Below are 19,236 nucleotides of genomic sequence, written 5' to 3'. Positions count from 1 at the left end.
AATTATCCTCTTAGAAGTTTCATAAACATTCCTGCATGGCAGTATTTACTTTCTTGAAAGAATAAGTTATGTATAAGGGGAGCAGAATAAAGATCTGTTAAGTTTTAAAGGCAGGGAGAGGAGTTGCAAATTTAACTTGTATTGCTGCTAAATTATAATCTCCCAGTCTGCATCATGTACATTCAGATTCAAGCCTGACATGAAAGTAATCAGAAAACTGACGAGCATTATTCTACAGAGATACTTATTCTGATTTTAGTCTTCCTTGAAATAACCAGTAATTTTCAATTTCTACACCGAAATCTTACTGCAGTTTTATTAAGTTTCTCTTAAGGTACGGTTTTAAATAAAAATTACTTCCATGCATATGCCTCTCCATATGTTACACTGACAACACCTGTAATCCTTTGGCGGGTTCTAAACCTATAATGCATCAAAATCAACTCAGATCATTACGGTGATACTTACTTGCAACAACTTTACTAACAAACCAAGAACTCCATCAACACCACCACCTTCAAGTAACACTACTCATTACCTACAAATTTATAATACCATGAAACCCTACTGTAGTGAAGGCTGCAATATAAATTTTCATGTATCTCAGCAGTGTCAAATGATAAGTCCCATAAATGAGACTGTAAGTTTCATTTCTATATTTAAGGAACCAAGGGCTTTCAGAATTCTGAAATTTGAAAATAATTAGAGGCACATAAACCCAATTAAGTTTGACTTCACCTTTTTGAGTATTCGAATTTACAAAATTTGCAGGAGCTTTATACAAGGCCTGCATTAAGCAGCTTCAAAGATAATGGAAACCAGACACATCCAAAGAGGATAATGTTGCTAAAAATTTCATAGCAAAGTTGATTCTTAAAAGAGGTTATAGACAGGACAGTATGTACGTTCATCTGAAATGACTCAAGTAAAAAAATCTAAGATTAAAGATTTAATAATAATTTGGAGACAGGAGCAGCTGAGCACACAACTTTCCACATTGCTCACTTCTGATTTAAATATATCATTGCTTTTGTTGTTCTTTTGGGGGGGGGGGGAGGGGGGAAATCTACTCCTTTATTAAAGAATGCCCTCTATAGCTATGGAACTTACAAACCAGTACTCCCTTGCAGATATTGTAATGAGATATGTAATTTAAAAGATCAATTTTTAATTTTGAATCTTGCATATTCCTGAATTTTATTTTCTACATATAACATTGCGCCAGTGCACAGAAGAAAAGGTAAAATAATGAAAAATTATAGGAATTTACTGTATAATAAAAGTTATTTACTGTAAAACTACTTCCAACTTTAGAACAAAATATTATAGTAAAACCTGGTTTTATCACTTCAGTGGGATCCTTCAATTTACATTATTTTACCTTTGCAGATTTTTCTTAGTGTTAGACACTCCAGCAAAATGTTCAAAGTAGATGTACCATCTGCATTTTGCTTAATATAGTAAGCTTTTTTCAATGGGAACTGCGTGAATTACTCTATAGGACACTTTTATATTCAACAGTGAAGGCATTCATTAGGCTTCATTAACAGAAATTGATAGAAGTTATCAAAAAACATGAAGGGTATTGTGTTAACCATACTCACAGACTGGAGACTTGGCCTCCCACCTGCCCACCCCCTGCACCCCATTTCTGTTTTTCCTAAGCAACTAACAATTTGACAGATACTCGGTGGAAGAATGCACCTCCAAAGATTGAGGAGATTGAAAAAGAATAAATATCAGTTAAAAATGATCGAATATGAAGCTAACATATTTCCTTCCCACCAGCATCCACACACAATTCATCAAGACACACCACCAGCTGCCTAATCACAATGCACTTACAATCAGAAGAATATTCTGCTTGTGATGTCTGTACAGCTGCCCCATCTGTTGACTGTGTCGTAGATGAGTTATTATCTGATTGCGCTTTGCGCACCAGTGCTGCAAGTGGATGATCGGGGTCTACTACCTTCAAAGGCTGAAAAAATTTTGAGAATAGAAAAAAAGATTAGAATTTGAAGTGCATATTTAAAGCATGATAGCATCAAGCTAATTTGGAAAGCAAATTTAGCTGTTAATAGACATCAATAACCTTGTCCAAGCGCTGAATTTACTGTTTTTGTAGCTCTAACATCAGAATCAACTTCTTTTTTGAAAATTAGTGGAAAACAAAACAAAAAATACTTTAATGTGAACAAACATCCATGACATGAAAAAAAAAAAAAGTAGCGGGTACTACTCTTCCTCGTTTACTTCCAAGGCTGGGATAAGACACAGAACCTGACTTGTCTAAATATCAGACAGCACCACTGCCATTACTCTGAAAGCCTCAACTGTGTACAACCATCTGTCATTGCCGGTATTCCATCACCGATCAAACTCAGAAAATAAAAATAACTAACACATCCAGCAAAATTTACATTTAGCGAGTAGTACATTCTGCTGAAACATTATTTGCTGAAACTAGTACTTCATGTCAACATTTTATCTACTAAAATCTAAAAAGAAAACATCCTCTCTCAGCTTATATACAGAAGGCATTAAATATCTTAATCTTTTCAGCTTCAATACAGGTTCTGTGGGATAAATCCTTGAATAATGCCCTCAATACCAGAGGGCATAAAAAATAGAAATATAATTCCTTACAAATGGAAAAGTAACAATTTCTGTACTAGAAAAAGGTAACTGGGAAGTTTACCAAAACAGACTTAAATTACTAAGAGCCAGTCTGGAAAAAACAAACCAAAAATCTTTGTTAACAGAAGATCTTAACACCTGCATATTAGAATTTTTGTGCCCCTGAATCAGATGTTTTACAAGGTAGAAAGTAATTTTAATAGGATCAAATACCTTCATGAGTTCTTCAAGCCTACTGCATTTTTTAGATGCAAAGAGACTCGGGTGCAGGTAATTTCCATCATCATCGTCGTCATCGTCATCTTCTTCCTCAGATTTGACTCTCGAGTCTAAATAAAAGCAATGTGTGAATTTCATTTGGGTTTGCTATGGATTTGTATTGGGAGAGAAAGATGATACAGGACAAGCGTGCATTCTTAAGAAACTACCCTTGTCATAAATCTGCTTTAGATAAAAGAGAGATACAAGAAAATATTGCTAGCCATCAGTAAAACTAAAACCTAAGTGCACAGACCAACTTTCTGTTGGACTAGAGCTACACAAGTGTTATTAAAAGCTCCAAGATCATAGCATTTCTTGTATCTCAAAGTTTCCCAAAACAATATTTTCTTTTAAAAATCTCCTCCAATTTAAGCAAAATTTTGAATCATCGTATTAATCTCACCTGCAGGCTAACAGCATTGCCATTGCAACGCACCAAAACGATGTGGCTATTTTACCAAAAAAGACCCGTGGACATTTCACTGATTCACATCCTGAAGCCATCCGTTTGACAAGCAACAACTTACGTTTTTTCTCGTCTGCTTTATTTTCAGAAGGAGCAGCGTATCGTCCCTCTTTCATAGCCTTCTGAATGAATTTGTAGTAGGGGTTGAGGTAGTGATCAAATCGCAAGAAGTCAAACTGGGAGTTGCGCGCTTGCTTGGCTTTTAGCATAATCTCAAACTGCGCTCCCTGCTTGCAGACAAAGTTTGCAGTCCGTTCTATAATCGCATGCATTTTTGCTGTTGGTGGCTGTGGGAATAAAATAATATATATTTGTATTTTCGTAAGCAGCTTGTGAAGTGCATTAGAACTCCAGAGGGAAGTAGAAAGAGCAGTAGTTCCCTGCCTCTCTTCTCAGCTGTCTCTACCAACTCAGTTTCATAATCACTTTCAACTAGCGAATGCATATCAGCACTAAAAAAAAACAAAAGGTCCCAATCTTCCCTAGCTGCTCATTCATTTCCTTTTGCAAGATCCCCTCCTTCTATCAGCACAACCATTTTTCCCATTGCACACCAAATGGAAGAGGGGAACAAATCCTGGTTGAGTCTGACGTAGCAAAAAAATTCTTTTAAGCCAGGTACATTCCATAGCCATACAGACACTTCTGCTGGCACAAGACAGGAGAGAGATGTGTTTCTTGACACAGCAGTGCCAACTTACAGTGGCCCTACCTTACAATACCTCAAGGTGCTCTGAAGACACAACACGTATGGTCTTCCTCCCAACAGCTGTCCTTCATTCCGTTACCACTGAATGTGCAAATATTGCTGCCTAACTAGAAAAACTTGTTACTATGCATTTGCTTGGAAGGAACACGTTGCATCTTAAGGCCAACGTAAGATTTGCAATTCCTATGTGCTGTCATATTCCCATAAAGAGTCATGGAACACTTCAGCAATAACAGAAACAAGAAAATTAATAAAGTTAAGCAGCATCCATGCATTTCCACTCCTGAAATCCCATCTAAGGAGCCCTGCCATATCAAACTCAAGAAGTGAAAAGAACAAAAATATAAAGAATGACTGAACTTCACCATTCACTGTCTTTAATTTCATACTTAGATAGCTCTGTGTTGTCTTGTGCTCAATAAACTGTAGAAACACATACTCCGCGTGCCTATAAAGACTGAAGTGTCACATTAATGATTCGTTTTAGCTTTGCATTTTTATTGGTCTAGATACAGAAGTTATGTTGCAAACCTCGGAAAACCTTTTTCATAAGACTGGAAGCTCACGAGACAGTGGTGCTCTATTTAGGAAAAAAAGTCTGAATGTGATCAAACAGCACATTTTCTCAACAAACTGATAGTATTTTGCACATAGCCAGCTTCACTATTTAATCATACATCAAGTTTCTGTATTTCTGCGTAAGAACCGCAGAAATATAAAATACACTTAAGGCCGAGAGATTCATAAACAAAGCTGCAAACCAGCAAGGAAGCTCAAAAAACATTGTATCTGAAATTACTACCTGGTCTTGAATTTGAAACTGATGCCACTATAAGCTCTGGAAAACAGGCTCTATGAATATTAATGTGCTTTTAATTGACTGCCAAGATTACTAACACCACCGATCTACAAAACTTTAGAAACTTTACAAAGTGAAAAACATTAAATGGCAAATAGAGATGCAGATATCAGACATTCTAGTTTGCTATTATATTTAATAAAAATGGTAAACATTTAAACTGAGAACGGTTAAAACTTCTGAACGTAAGAGTACTTGCCAGAACAGAGAAAAAAACCCTTCTGAAAAATACTCCAATGACATAAGTGCTATCACCCAGTCAGGCATTCTGTTCCAATGTTTAATTAGTATTGTAATTAAAAGTTTTTCATGAGCTAGTCTCCCTTACTGCCAGTTAAGCAACTATCCTCCAATCTTCAGTAAGCCTGGAAAATAATTTTAAGTCTTATGTTGCCTCTCAATATTCTCATCTGGAGAAAACAAAGAAATTTTCAATCTCTCCTCGTAAGCTTAACTGACAGTTTCCTCTTACAGCCCGCTTCCACAGCACCCATGCACTTCTTAAGATGCAATGGTCAAGAGCAGTCATCTTCGCCCATAACCCTGACATCAACAGTTTTAAGCAGTGGAAGACCTCTTGCAACCTCGACACAACTCTATTTTAAGTTCCAGAATGACATTACTGCTGCAGCTGGAACTGCCGCACGCTGAACATTCAACAGCTCGCTACAGCCTCTGGATCTTTTTTGCAGTAGTGCTGCTTAACTACTTAGGCTTCATTTAACATTTGCACTTTGGATTGCTCTGTGTCACAGGAACTATTTTATATCTGTCTTTCTGGAACTGCACCTTGCAGATTGTGAATAAAGTCTCCAAGCTAGCAAGCTGATTCTCAAATTTTATCTTACTTCCAAGCACTACAGTTTCCTCCCCAAAATGATTCAAAGTTCACAAGTGTCCTCCATGATGCCATGACCATCAACAAGTGCCATGTCTTTTAACTTGAATGTTAATTAGCAGTAAACTCAGGAGAGACCTAGAGCACCACTCTGTCATTTCCACAAATCAGCAATAAATCTGTACGCCTTTTCCAATCACTTGTGAATTGGCATAATGGCAACAGAATTTATGATGTATTTCTCTCGCTCTCTTTTTTTTTTTTTTTAAATGGGAACAGGGTAGAGTGAGAATTATTTTTTAAACATCCCTGTAAAACCCCACCAATAATTTACCAGGCTTCTATCCTTCACAGCAATTGATTTAAAAAATACAGAATAAACGCATTCAATGGTAAAACTGACTTGACTAGAACAACACCACACAGTCAAGCCTTAAAAAAAAAAATTTCTCACAATTCCCAATCCAAGGTCAAGTATACGTAGTTTTCAGCACTGCTGTCTAGACATTTTGGGTTGGTTTTTCTAAATCAAAACCAAATACATTCACATTTGGTTTCTGTTCATCTGAATATACTAGAGTTCAATAGCTGACTGAGAAATTACTTCAATAAGACCCACACTGCATTCTGCAACTTGCATGTAAAATGTATCTTAAGTTTCAGAACATAATTCAAGCAAAGCAGCTATCTAAACCAGCAAACATTCTTTCACCAGCATTTACTTTTTGGAAACAGCATCCAAATGCTAAATAAGCAGCTTCTCACTGAGAACTCAACGTTCTTATTCTAGGACTAAAGTATAACTCATAATTTAAAGGCAATCACGTATAAAAATCTTCCCTGAACTCAGAAGTAGGTCTGTAAGCACTTCACTAATGAAATGTATTATCAGATTGTAAAGAAAAGTAAAGGAAGTAAAATTAGAACAAGTAAAGCTGCACATTAGTTAAATAGCTTTTATTTCATATAAAAAACAGAACAGGATAAAAATTTTCAATTAAAAGCTAATGAAGTAGAAAAACACTCTTACACAAATACTCTGTGTTCACTATTAGTTATTCTAACAGTGCTTTGAATCTTTACTGGCCAAGGTTATCAAGCTGAGAAGGCAGCTCAAATATAAATTAATACTTTCATGACCGCAGTATAGGAGAAAGAACATTATCTGCCTTCCCAGTATCTTTTATGAAACTTGAAATAAATTGAAAATCTTCATGGTTACAACTGTACTTGAGCAGGCGGCTGTTCAGCAGCCTTCAGGAAAAATACACAAGTTGCAATTAAGTTTACTGTTTACTACGTAGCAAATTCTGGTAACGCTACATGAAGGAAAGCGCTTCTATATGCTAATACTTTCGAGTTATTTCAGAATTTGCTAGAATTAAACTATTGCTTTTCTCCTTGAATAGGGTAGTCTTAAACACAGCCTTTATAGTTGAGCACTTCCTACACCCTTCAGATTGGGACTCAATTAAAAAGAATCTGGAAAAAAAAATCTTGAAGAGAAGCAATCTTTTGGTTTAACGGTCCTTTACATTTCGAATGTCAACCTTGACATCTCAGTAAGTATCCATTCCAAGAACAACTGCCTTTTTTCTGCACTACCTAAAATAATATCACATGATACTAAATGCACTTAGCATAAGCACTGCAGTAATTTCAGTGTGCAGTAATTTCAGATTCGAGAGAGTTGACAGAGCTCAAGAATTCAAGAAAGGACATTTGAAATTACGCTACTATTTAAATTATTCTAAAAATGTATGACACTAAAGTTAATGGGAAAAAAAAAATCAGTAAAGCACCATAAACTCCTTGAAAATTGACAGAAATGCAGGTTGCATTAAATGTACACACATACCAGTTCCACATCAGAAGGTACGTTCAGTCCCGGAGGGGCAACAAAAGGTTCTTCATTTTCTTCTACATTTTCTGTCTGAGCTGTTTCTACAAGAAATGACAGAATAAAATACAATAGGACAAAACACATCAAAGTACCCAAATGTTAACAAAAAATTATTAAAACAAAGTATATCTAAAAGGATGTGCAATCAAGGAATTTATCAAATGAAACTACAACCAGCATCTGCACTGAAGCCATTTAAATATGGTTCCTCTCCCTGGTGTTACGTGTAATTTATTTAAGATTGCATAAATTATGCCTTAATAGGGGTATCAGGAAGAATAAAACCCTATAAAACTCAGCCCTAACTACAGTGCTGAAGGAAAATAAGTGTCAAATCAAATAGAAAACATTCGTTTTCATGAATATTACTTTTTGTTTTTACAAGAAAACCCATGCAAAATTAAGAGGAATCATTTTCAGTGCACTGGGTGAATCCTTTCCTAACAACGATTAAAATATTACAGATATCCAATATCTCTAAAGCTGTTAAGACCCACACATCTGGTCTATCTTAATTCAGTTCCATGTTAATCAACCATTTCAGCCTATGCAAATAAGCCTAAGTACTTCCATCAGCTTCCTAACCCTAGTGAAAGTTATACAGGAATGCAACAGGGAGGGTAAAATCCACTTTCATCACCTACAGAGATAAACCAGTAGTTGCCTTCATAATTGATTAAAATAAATGTTGCCATTCATCTGTAAGTTCTGTCTCAAGTTGGTATGGTTCCTTTCCTATCAAGTTTAACATATCCAAATATTTAACAGGTTTATCACACGAACTACTCATCTAAAACAGTTATTCTTTGAAAAGGCCAATTTGTGTTACATTCTGTTATTTAGCATACCAGAAACGTTCCTCTGAAAATATTTTGCTTTACAAATTTTTATAATAATTGAAATGGAAAGTTTACTTTTTAAAGTAATTTTTCGTATTATCTATTCTACTAGCTTTAAGAGAAAACGTATTCCAGTTTTATCCTAGCAAATCAGATAGCACAAACTGCACGGAAACCTGACTAGGGGAACTATGGACACAGAGAGCAGAACAGCCTAATCATGCATGAGATGTCATAGCAATTACTGCGTACAAGCTCTTACCCATGAAAGAGAGTTAGCTTTTTTGTTGCTGTCTGGCGGGTTGGTTTTTTTTTTAAATGAACTCAAATAGTTTAACTCCACAAAGGCACACAGAAACTTTAGCATTTAGCAATCAAGGGAAGGAGGAAGAAGCAGCAGACAAAGCAGAACAGGACTGTTTCTTCTGGCAGCAGTCCCAGCTAACACCTGAAGTGTTCACAGAACTACAGCCTGTAATTCACATCACTGTTATCTGCATCTTCCAATACTGGATTTTACTCTACTATGATTTATAAAAAATGGATATTAAGAATTTATAGCATTGTATTATTGCAAATTGCTACCATATAGCAATCTATTAAAAGTCTGTACAGTTCAACAGCAAAACATAACACCAATGTTTCTATCTCACTTTTGCCCCGAGCACTTTTGTCCCAAGTACTATTAAGTGTTACTAGAAAATGCCTCTTTGTTATCCATCATTCCTAAAAATTTTCTAGAAGATAAAGAGTTTGGTAAGAAAGCTCACAACTGAGACAATGTTCCAAGGACCTGTTATGAGAAGCTCTACTTCTCGTCAGCAGCACTGAGAACTCTCACATTACCCCGCAAAATTTTGTAATAGCTTAGCATGACACTTCCATGCTGCACCAAATACTAATTAACTAAACATTAACCTGTTGGAAGACTGGGTAGTTACACCTCTCTCTGCCAATGACTAAGTCATCACATTTTAGCATTATTCCTAAGAAGATGACTTCATTAAGGCTGAAATACATTATTCTAGGTATCTCATCATTCTAGGAAAGAAAAATAACGTCGAGCAACCCGGACACAACTTGAACTCACGACAGCTGTCTTACCAAATGAAACTGGAATTTTTATTTATTCCTTATACACTTGATCAAAAGGTAGATTCTGTAACACTATGGCACATTTTCACGCAGTTCTGCAAAGGCCTCCTCCAATACAGACACCCTATAAGGTTCAGCAGATTCCCTTTTTAGTGACCAATAGAGAGAGGGCGTTCACCTTTTTAAGCTCTATGCAGAAGAGAAAGATGGGGGAGCCAAACTACAAACATGTTCTTCTCTATCACCTCCAATTTTTCAGTAGGCTTATCCCTACATATACCCAGATCCACACAACATGAAACCCCCCTATGACAAGAAACGTGCAAAAACTGCATGCAAAGAGAACTTAGAAACTATTTGGTTATGGAATCTACGAGACAAATAGGAATAAAACAAATGAAATAAATGCCAGAAAAGACAACGCAATTCAGCATTAGTACTGAAGAGCACAGGAGAAACCCTGGGTAGAATGCAAGCAGCGTGGACACTGCCCTGACACAACCTCTCACACACAGCAGCAAAACCCGCCAAAGAAGCTTTAGCACCTAAAATGATCTTGCACCATAGCAGACACAAAAAGCACATCTCATACCACGGTAATCCACCAACGTGTAGTTAGACAACCCAATTGTTAATTAAACAACCCTAACTTTACTAAGACATAGTTCAAAAACACTTGAAAGCTTTCTTAAGACTTCATGTTAAAAATGCAAAGTTATCGTAATTAAAGACGGGAACATGAGAACTTCAATTCTGCATTTTTTTAAGATCACGGAGAGGGGCACACTATGTTGAAGACAGATTCCTTTATAATTATTAAGATGACAAAATCTAAACTTAAAAAAAGATATATATTCTTGTTAATTGCTATTCTGTTTATATTTGTAACGATCTTCCCCTTTTCAACCAAGAATCATAGTGTTAACAGCCAGACATGTTGATGAATTACTAGTTTTTTTCTGAATAAGAACCTGCAGGACAGCAGAATTAAATTTCCTATCCTGACTACTGCAGCACTGACTGTGCCATCACAGGAGAACATTTAAGCACATCAAGAGTGAAGTTTGCAAAAACTCAGTAACACAGTTCCATAAAGACTTTGCTGAAATGCTTTGAGATTCTTTACTTGCATTTTAATGAAACACACGCTTTCAACCTTCAACTGCAAGTGGGAGGCAGAGGCGCGATGTTCTTCCTCTCAATTAACCCTTGCCATTTTTACCCCTTACCTCTTTGTTTTGCAGGCTGATGCTCCTCCTCCTCAGTGGGTTCTGAAGGGTCATAATAATCACTGCCATAACGGAACCCCACTGCATTATAGGTACCATCCTCTGCCAAAGCTTCGCTCAGTCTTTTATATTCCTCCTCTTGAACAAAAATGCAATTACCAATCATTAGAATATGTTTAAAAGCTAATTTGTTTAAAAAAAAAAAAAAAAAAGAGTAGTATTTCTTACTTTAGTTTTTAAATGAGAAGTTTTCACCTAATCATTTTAACTGTCGTTAAAAATTGAATAGAAAAACACAGCATGTACATATGCTGACCGTTTATTTCTTCCTGAAGAGATAAAGGCTGCGGGTTAAAACATTCTAACGTAATTATGCATACCAGAGCACAGAATTTTATTTATACAACACTAAAAAAGAAGGAGAATGTGTTTATTTTGGGGTTTTTTGGGTCTGAAATCCCAGTCTGCCCTCAGAATCTGGGCAATTTCTGTGTGGATCTATATTTAAACTATCCTGAGGTCCGCTCACATACGCAAAGACTCCCGTTTTTCGAATCCACTGGGTACTGTCAAGATAACATCAGAAAAAGAGAGTATAAAATTAGGAGTAAATTTAATTTCATCATTATTCATTTAAATATGTGCTAAACTCAGGAAGTTTCCTTGAGCAATACCTTGCCTCGCCTCCTCCTCAAGCAAGTCCGTATGCAAGGCTAAATACCTCTCTTCATCACAGAGGGCTTCTATTCTAGCCTCCTCTTCAGACAATTGATAATCTCTGTTCCACGTGGAATATTCAGCATCATATTCAGAAAGGTCATGTAGGTGACCACGCCCATCGTACCTGCAAGATGAAACAGCTGGTCAATGCAAAAAACTTAGGGCTTGGGTTTATGCGACTACTTAAATACTTACCCATTAAAAATGAAAAAAAAAAGTACTTATACGTTAAAGCATATTTCCTTTTAGAAGTTACGTTTAATTTTGCTAATCATTTGTCACCAACTATCGAAAATTTGTTTAATAGTCTAAATTCCTCTCAAAGAAACTAATAAATTATTACAATTAAAGGCAAAGGTATCCTTTAATAGTTTAAGTGGGATCCATTTCCTTAACAGCTCTTACCGTACGTGCTTCAACCAACCAATCAATGTGACTTGCAAAATACGTTTTTCTGGAAAGTCAAATAGCTTACATTCACACAAACCCGAATACATAAATACCTATCCGTAAGAACCAAACGGTCGAAATTTCCTCGCTTCTTTCTGCTAGTCCCGAACTCTCAGGAGATATCTTCACCATAGAAACTTGCGTCCATTGGAGGTAAAATCATGGCTAGGCTCGGCCCCTAGCCATTTGGCTGAGGAAATAAGTTCTGGGTTATGTGATAGAGAGACACACATACATAGGAACAGTAACATATACATGCAATTTAAGGAGGTTCACCGTAAAAACGGCAAAGATCAATGACGTACAGTTCCTTTCTACTAAGCAGAAATCACTTTATTTGCAGGAAAAGCACTGCATTGGGATAATGTTTATGCATCAGTAAGAGAAACTGATTGAAAAGTAAAGTGACAGTAAACTCGACTCCGTTGAGGTGTCTTCCCACACACAACTCTTGACTTGTGCCAACTTGCTAGACCAAAAACAAAGAAAGTAAATATTCTTATAGCAAAAAGTTAATGAAACACGTAGGTCTGGTTAATCAAGCTCTGTCCACAGGCAAACTTCAACCCATGTCTTCTCATAGCAATGTGCTTTTTTCTCAAAATGGTGAAAATGAAGACTTCCTGCTGCTGGAGATAGAAAGAATCTAAGCTTCCAAAGGAGTTTATAAGATTAGTAATTGCAAGCTACCTTCACTTACAAATGTATGTTATTTAGATTTTTTGGTATTATATGTACATACATGCACATACTTAGTTTTTGCTCCCAACAATTTCTGTAACGACTCTAAATCGGGTTACTGTTGCACAGGACCACAAAAATGGCCTCTACCCACTAATGAAATCTGTCACAAAAGTGATCTGGATTAGAAGTGTGCATGGTAACACTTCTATTCTCATGCAAGTCAGAAATTATATACAGCTACAAACATTTATGGTTGTTTTTTCACGTCTTTTTGTTTATTCCAATTCCACGAATTAATTTCAATCGTAACAATCGTTAATGGCGTAACCCCCAAAACAGTGCAAGGGCATTTCTTTTTTCTCCAGTCTTATAGAAGGAAATGAGAAGACTTTCCCTTACTGATATCTTTCCAAGCCCAATACAGTTGTCAAATCAAAACAAGAAAAATCATGTAGCGCATCAAAGCAATGATGAAATTGAGGGAACAAATATCTACAGTATGTCATGTGATCCTTTTCAAACCAAAATCCTTCCATCTTTCCCACTGACGTTTTCAGGGTCAGCCACAACTCTTAAATTGTACTTTCAGTGCTCCACTCAAACATACCCAACCTGACCGGCCATATTCCCTCTCTCCAGGAAAATATTCCGAAAACTCATTCCGAATGAATGTATTTCTAAATCCCACCCTATCCTGCTGAAACAACTTAAGAGACCAGAAGAAACATCAAAGCAGGTTCTATTACTCTCTCTGGCCATCAGCCTGTACCTACTGCAGAACAACCAAAAAAAAGCCACCCCTGACATAAAATTTGAAAAGCAAGCACCCAAAATCCAAGCCATTCTGTCTAATACAGTGAATCACGGCACAAGGAAAAAGTAATTAGGCCAAGAATTGCTCTCGGGGTATCCCACCAACAGCCTGCAGCCAGATTACGTAGGAGAAAGAAGAAAACCCCATTTCCCCTAAAGTGGACAAATACCTTTCCACTCCCCGCACTGCACCCTTCTCGCTCAGAGAACGCGTAACGTGCCTTATTACTATGCCCATGCAATCAGGCTCCCTTGGTTTCCAAGTGAGAAAAGATGATGTTTGTGGTTTGCATTGAAAAGGAACAGATAATTCCCGCTCTCCGCTCCACCCTGTAGACCCTACCCTGACACGTGGAGCAGCGAGAGCCCAGGCACGGCAGCTGCCAGAAGGAGGGGAGCCCTCCCAACGCTGCCAGAGCGGGGAACCCCAAGTTCCCGCTGCCGGGGTGGGGGCCCTGGCAGCGTTACAAAAGCAGCACTCGAAGCACTCTACCAGGAGGAGCTGCCCTCCCCACTCTGCCAGCGAAGATCCCCACACGTCTGCCAGAGTGAGCCCTTTGCTCATCCCCCGCCCTCACCTGCCCACAGCATAAGGGGAGGAACAGAAAGAGGCTATAACAGGAGATCTCGCAGCAGAGTCTGGGGGTTGTGTTACACCGACCTATCGATCATGATCTTGGGGTCTCCCATCCAAGGAATAAGGTGTCGCCCCTGCTCCTGGTACTGAGCCTTCTCATCATCTCGAAACAGCTTGCAGGCATAGCCGAACACCAGCAGCTCCACACGGCTATTCCCACCTCCACCTCCTCCTCCACCTCCTCCGGGGGGCCCGGGGACCGCTCCCCCGCCTGACAACAACATTAGGGGCGGCGGGCCTGCTTCTTCTGCAGTCCGTCGAGAACCTCCGACCCCTCCGTACATCACCAGGGGATGCAGCGAGGAGGAGGAAACTCGCAGTAACAGCGACTGTCCGAGAAGCGAGTCCCACAGCAGGCCGGGCCCGCTCTAAACTCCCCAGCTCCAGAGCACCACAGTCGCCATCACCCGAAACAAAATGGCGACGCTTCCGCTTCCGCTGGCGGGGCAGGGGCTGCGCCGGCTTCCCGCAGCAGGCAGATTCGGCGGGCGGCCCGTCTGCCAAAGGGAACGGGAACGGGAACGGGAACGGGAACGGGAACGGGAACGGGAACGGCGGCGCGGCGTGGCTACGGGCGGGGCAGCGCCGGCGTTCGGCGACAGCGGCGGGCGGCCAGGCGGGGACTGTGACATGGCGGGCGTGGCGAAAGTGCGGAACCCAGGGGAGGGAGGGGCGGGGCGGGGGGGAGGCGGCGGCGGCGGCTCCGCTGCTCTGAGGCGCTGGGGGTGGCGGAGCGGGGCCGCTCGGGCCCTGCCGCGCCCCTGAGGCTGGCGGTGGTGGGGGTTTGGGGCGGTTTTGCGGTACATCTCGGCCGGAACGCCGGCGCAGAGTGTGGAAGGAGAAGGAGGGAGGCTGTGCCTGGGGCAGGGAGCTGTGCGTGCCGGTGCCTGCCCCGCCGCCGAGGAGCCCCGCAGGGCTCCCCGACCGGGAGGCATCGGCCGGGTGGGCAGGGATAGAGCCCAGGGAATTGGGGAGAGGGGTGGTTGGGGGGCCGGGCAGAAGCATGGGGCAGGCGGGTGGCCCTCGCAGGGGGAGCGGGGATTCGCCTCAGGCGGCGCCTGGGAAGTCCAAGGGGGCGGGGGGGGGGCGGGAGCCAAAGCGGGAGGGGGAAAGGCTGTGGCGCTGAGGAAGATTTTTCCAAAAATATTGATAAATTAGACTGGTTTTGCTAAGATTGTGTTATCCAGGCTGAAATTTTCGATATTTTTTACCTCAGGATTGGGCTAGATGATCTCTAAAGGCCCCTTCCAACCCAAAGCATTCTATGATTTTCGTCGCCCTTCAAGAAATAGGAAGAAACGCGTTGCTTTGCATACGTTACAATAAAATTTCGTAGTGAAGCGCATTGTGTTTTGCAGTCCGCAGTGGAAGTTAATTCATAGCCTTCGTTGTGAGAGGATTCTGGATGCCCATGAATATGGGCAGAACCGCTGGGTGAACAACGTGCTGGCGTCGTTGTACATAAAAGAATGAAATAGGTAAAATCAGCATTGGGAAAGAGATGGGTAGCTTGTGTCAGCTTCCTGAAGGAGGGATCTAGAAACTTCCTTGGATGCTTCTTTATTTGGAGTCAGGAAATTGAAAACAATAGTGCATGGGGTTTCCACAGTATCTTTCAAAGTGAACTACAAAATCTGAGTAAACTTTATAACGCTGCTTCTAGGTAATTCTGATGCGTACACAGTTCCACCTGCCATTCCGTGTCCTAGAAAAGGTGGTTAAAAATCTACTAAAGCTAACGTCTCTATCCTTTGCAATGAATATGTCAAGTTACCAGTGATTATCTGATACTTCAAAGCTATCGGTGAACAAATCTGCTAAAGGTAGATGCTTCAGGCGTATCTTACTGTTTTATAAAAATAACAACTGAGTTGTTTTAATGAAGAGAGAAGTTCTAAGTGTAACAGTCACCTTTGAGAAACAAAATACCTGTCTGAATGCCAAGGAGACAGGTGGGAACATGCTTGAACATTGTGCAACAATTTTATACCAGCTGGGAAACATTTGGAGTAAGTAAAAGAGCAGGTGAAAACAATCTATTCTTTCTAAAGAACTCCCAAGAAAAAAACCCAAAAAGTTTGTGAAGGGGAGTATAAGAAAGCAATTGAATGTTGATATGTGGCAAGGATTTTGTGACCTCTGTAAGTTTTCTGGTAGTGCAAATGATTCAGCAAAAAGATGGTGTGGCACAAAAATGGCTCTGCGCAGTTGAAGCGGCGGTGTGGTAAGGTAACTTCAGACCATTTTACTGGGATATCAGCATTTGAGACAAGGACATGAACTGTGCATGAATCAGATAAAGGACAAAAATGGAAGTCTTGGTTACAAAGAATGCAATTACAGAAAGATGGAAGGAGTATTTTAATGATCTCTTTAATGGTGAAATAGATGAAGGTGAACAAACAGCAATTTTCCAGCCAGCTGAGTCATTTATAGAAGAACCAAGAAGTGACCAGAACACCCAGGAACAATAAAGCACCAGGTGTTGATAATGCTCCCACTGAATTATTAAGAATGGGAGGGGATAAGACTTTAAAAACTAATTTCTGTTAAGTTTGGTGCTTTGAAAATGATGTAAAGAAATGGAAAAGGGGAGCCCTCTCTTTTTTTGAGAAAGGGGATAGAAAGAAACGTGAGGCCTGGGGCAGCATCTTGCTGTTTATTACAGCACGTGATGTTCTAGGCTATTTGCTCACATGTAATTAGCCTGTAAACAGAAGAGAGATTAAGAGAGGTTTCTGGAAACACAGAACTGCAGCACAACAGTTATTTTCAGATTATTGAGTACCTGAGGAAAAGAAGTAGGAACATGAGCAGAGTATATACGATCTTTAATGTATTTAAGAAAGCATGTCATAATGAATTACGAATTTGCATTGTAATAAAAAAGCATCTGTCCCTCCCTTTGGGCAGTTAATATTCTTTTTTTCCCCAGTGTGTGTAAAAAAAAAAAAAAAAAAAAAGTAAACTTTTTTCCATTTTTTTGTGTTTTTTAGCGTACATCGTCAGGAAGGAAACTTGGTGCTATTCATAATATAGGGTATGCTTTTTTACCACATTTAAAGACACATTCGACTTTAATATCTACTAATAACGAAAAATGCTCTGAAATTGGTATAGGCTTCTGTTTAAAGTCTTTATATGGTAGAATGCCCATGTTATTTCATTCAGACCCTTGATTTGTCCTAGCTGTGATGAAGTGTGGCTAGCTGTAACAGGAAAAATTTACAAAATTAATCTCTCTCCCTCTTAACTTTTTCTATTTTCATTTTGCTATAGGTAGGAAAGCAAGAATAGAGCAAGTAAAAACAAGCCTTTCTTTCCTAGGTTGATACCAGTCTTTTTTTCTCTATCTGAATGGAAGTGGTGTCATCTAGTATTGTTTTGCAGTTTAGCTAAAAGTGTAGAATAACATGTTATTTTTCAGTTCTGAAGTAGGTTTGAAAGAAAAGTGTGTTGTGCTGATTCTAAAGAAAAATACATTTTATATCGCGTTTCAGCGATATAAAGGAATTTTCAGCATATCAAAAGAACGCATCAAATGTTGTTCCAAGCACATGGGAGATACACAATCTGAAGCTCTGGAGTTAGAGACCCTGCAGAAAACAAAGCACAGGATGGGTAAGAAGTTTGGTACAGAAACACATGCAATTTCTCAGTAATTAAGAAACTGATTTGGGAGTGAGATTTGGCATAAACTCAAAGAACAGGCTTGTAGTCTTCTGTATTGGTTATAAGGGGAAAAAACTCTATATGAGAGAGCTACCATAAAGGATTTTGTTGATCAACAGAAGCACAATTTTTTTTATATTAAAAATAGAAAGCTTGCTTATCAGTGCATTAATCTTGGCATTAGCTCACTCAAACTATTGAAATAGGTTCGTTATTTTTGTAGAAAATACTCTGCTTAGTCAGGCTGGAGCCAAGCTCTAAATTTTTTTTTTTCTTTGGTCATTTGTTCATTATGGAACTTGGCATGAACCTGCGCTGCCGTTAGACTTCCTTATTCTATCTCAGTGTTGTCTTGTAACAAAAGAGCTGCCGTGTTCTTTAGGGAAGGATGCACAGAACTTACGAGGTTTCCTTGAACACTGGAACTGTACATAATTATTCTCTTAAAGAAGATACTCTCTAAATTGTCATGACTTTTTGAGCAGATTTTATTGTTACTTCTGCCATTACTGTAGCATCCACGTATAAAACATACGGTAATTCCAATCCAATTGAATTGGAATCACATTTTAAATACAGAATTGCTGTATAACAGTACCTAGGTAAACAATCTATGGGTATGTTAATGACTGCAGTATGTAACTGGCTGCATTAATGACTGGGTGCAGAGTAGTGGTTAAGGATTTCCAGCTCTTTTTAATTATAGCCTTGCTGTAATTCATAGCTTAGTTGCTCATTTTATATCCAGAGAGTGAGTTACCTCTTGTATGAATTGTACAAAGATTCTATTTACCCCTCTCTCTCTCAAAAAAAAAAAAAAAGAGGTAAACCCCCCTCTCCTCTTTCTAGCAGAGTGTTTTTATCTGTCAACCACCTTTCTTATTCTGGCAAGTTACACAGATATGCCATGTATCCTTTGGCAGGGTGTTTCTTTCTTTTGTTTTGTTTTGGGTTTGTATGCGTGTGTGTATTTCACAGCCTGCCAATTTCTATGACTAATTTATTTGGTTACTCTCTTTAGGCCAGAGGACTCCTTTCTTGAGGGTGGTTGTAAGAAGCAAAGATGCACTTAAATATAAACAGAAACAATACACAAAGCTTGTCCCTTTTCCAGTCCCTTTGCTTTCTCTTTTCTTTATTCAAAACCATCTTCACTGTTGTATTTTATAAGCTGTTTTATTACCATGTGCTTGAAAAGGGTAAATTAAAGCTTATGAGTAGCACTAACAATCAATGTTGGGTTTTGCTTTTGAATCCTCTTATAGCAGTAGCTTTGTTTTCTTACAGTTTTTCCCCCAAAAAAGTGCTTGTGTATGAGACATTTTCAGTTAAAGTGTGCAACAAGAAATCACTATTACTGTACGAAAGATTCATAGAAAAAATGAAATAGTCTTAAAATATAATCAGTTTATAATGAAAGG

The 19,236-nt window shown here is 38.9% G+C and overlaps 1 protein-coding gene across 4 annotated transcripts in view; it reads right to left on the bottom strand.

Annotated features, from left to right (window-relative positions):
• Window positions 1-14,537, bottom strand: part of SFSWAP (splicing factor SWAP) — a 51,289-nt gene extending 36,752 nt beyond the window's left edge. For 3 of the 4 annotated variants that reach the window (XM_009488933.2, XM_009488935.2, XM_075718100.1), the window contains exons 1-7: window positions 14,168-14,537; window positions 11,514-11,683; window positions 10,840-10,977; window positions 7,632-7,717; window positions 3,429-3,654; window positions 2,854-2,969; window positions 1,846-1,981 (exon numbers count right to left, since the gene is read on the bottom strand). In XM_009488933.2, coding sequence (XP_009487208.1) covers window positions 1,846-1,981; window positions 2,854-2,969; window positions 3,429-3,654; window positions 7,632-7,717; window positions 10,840-10,977; window positions 11,514-11,683; window positions 14,168-14,427 — 1,132 coding nt within the window. In that variant the 5' untranslated portion in view covers window positions 14,428-14,537. Of the gene's footprint in view, window positions 1-1,845; window positions 1,982-2,853; window positions 2,970-3,428; window positions 3,655-7,631; window positions 7,718-10,839; window positions 10,978-11,513; window positions 11,684-14,167 lie in introns of those variants that run through there. The other variant, XM_075718101.1, reaches the window with a different exon arrangement.
• Between the last annotated feature and the right edge of the window lie 4,699 nt (window positions 14,538-19,236).

The sequence above is a fragment of the Pelecanus crispus genome, chromosome 11 (genome assembly GCF_030463565.1).
Source record: "Pelecanus crispus isolate bPelCri1 chromosome 11, bPelCri1.pri, whole genome shotgun sequence".
NCBI lineage: Eukaryota > Metazoa > Chordata > Aves > Pelecaniformes > Pelecanidae > Pelecanus > Pelecanus crispus.
This window is presented reverse-complemented; position numbering and strand designations above follow the sequence as displayed.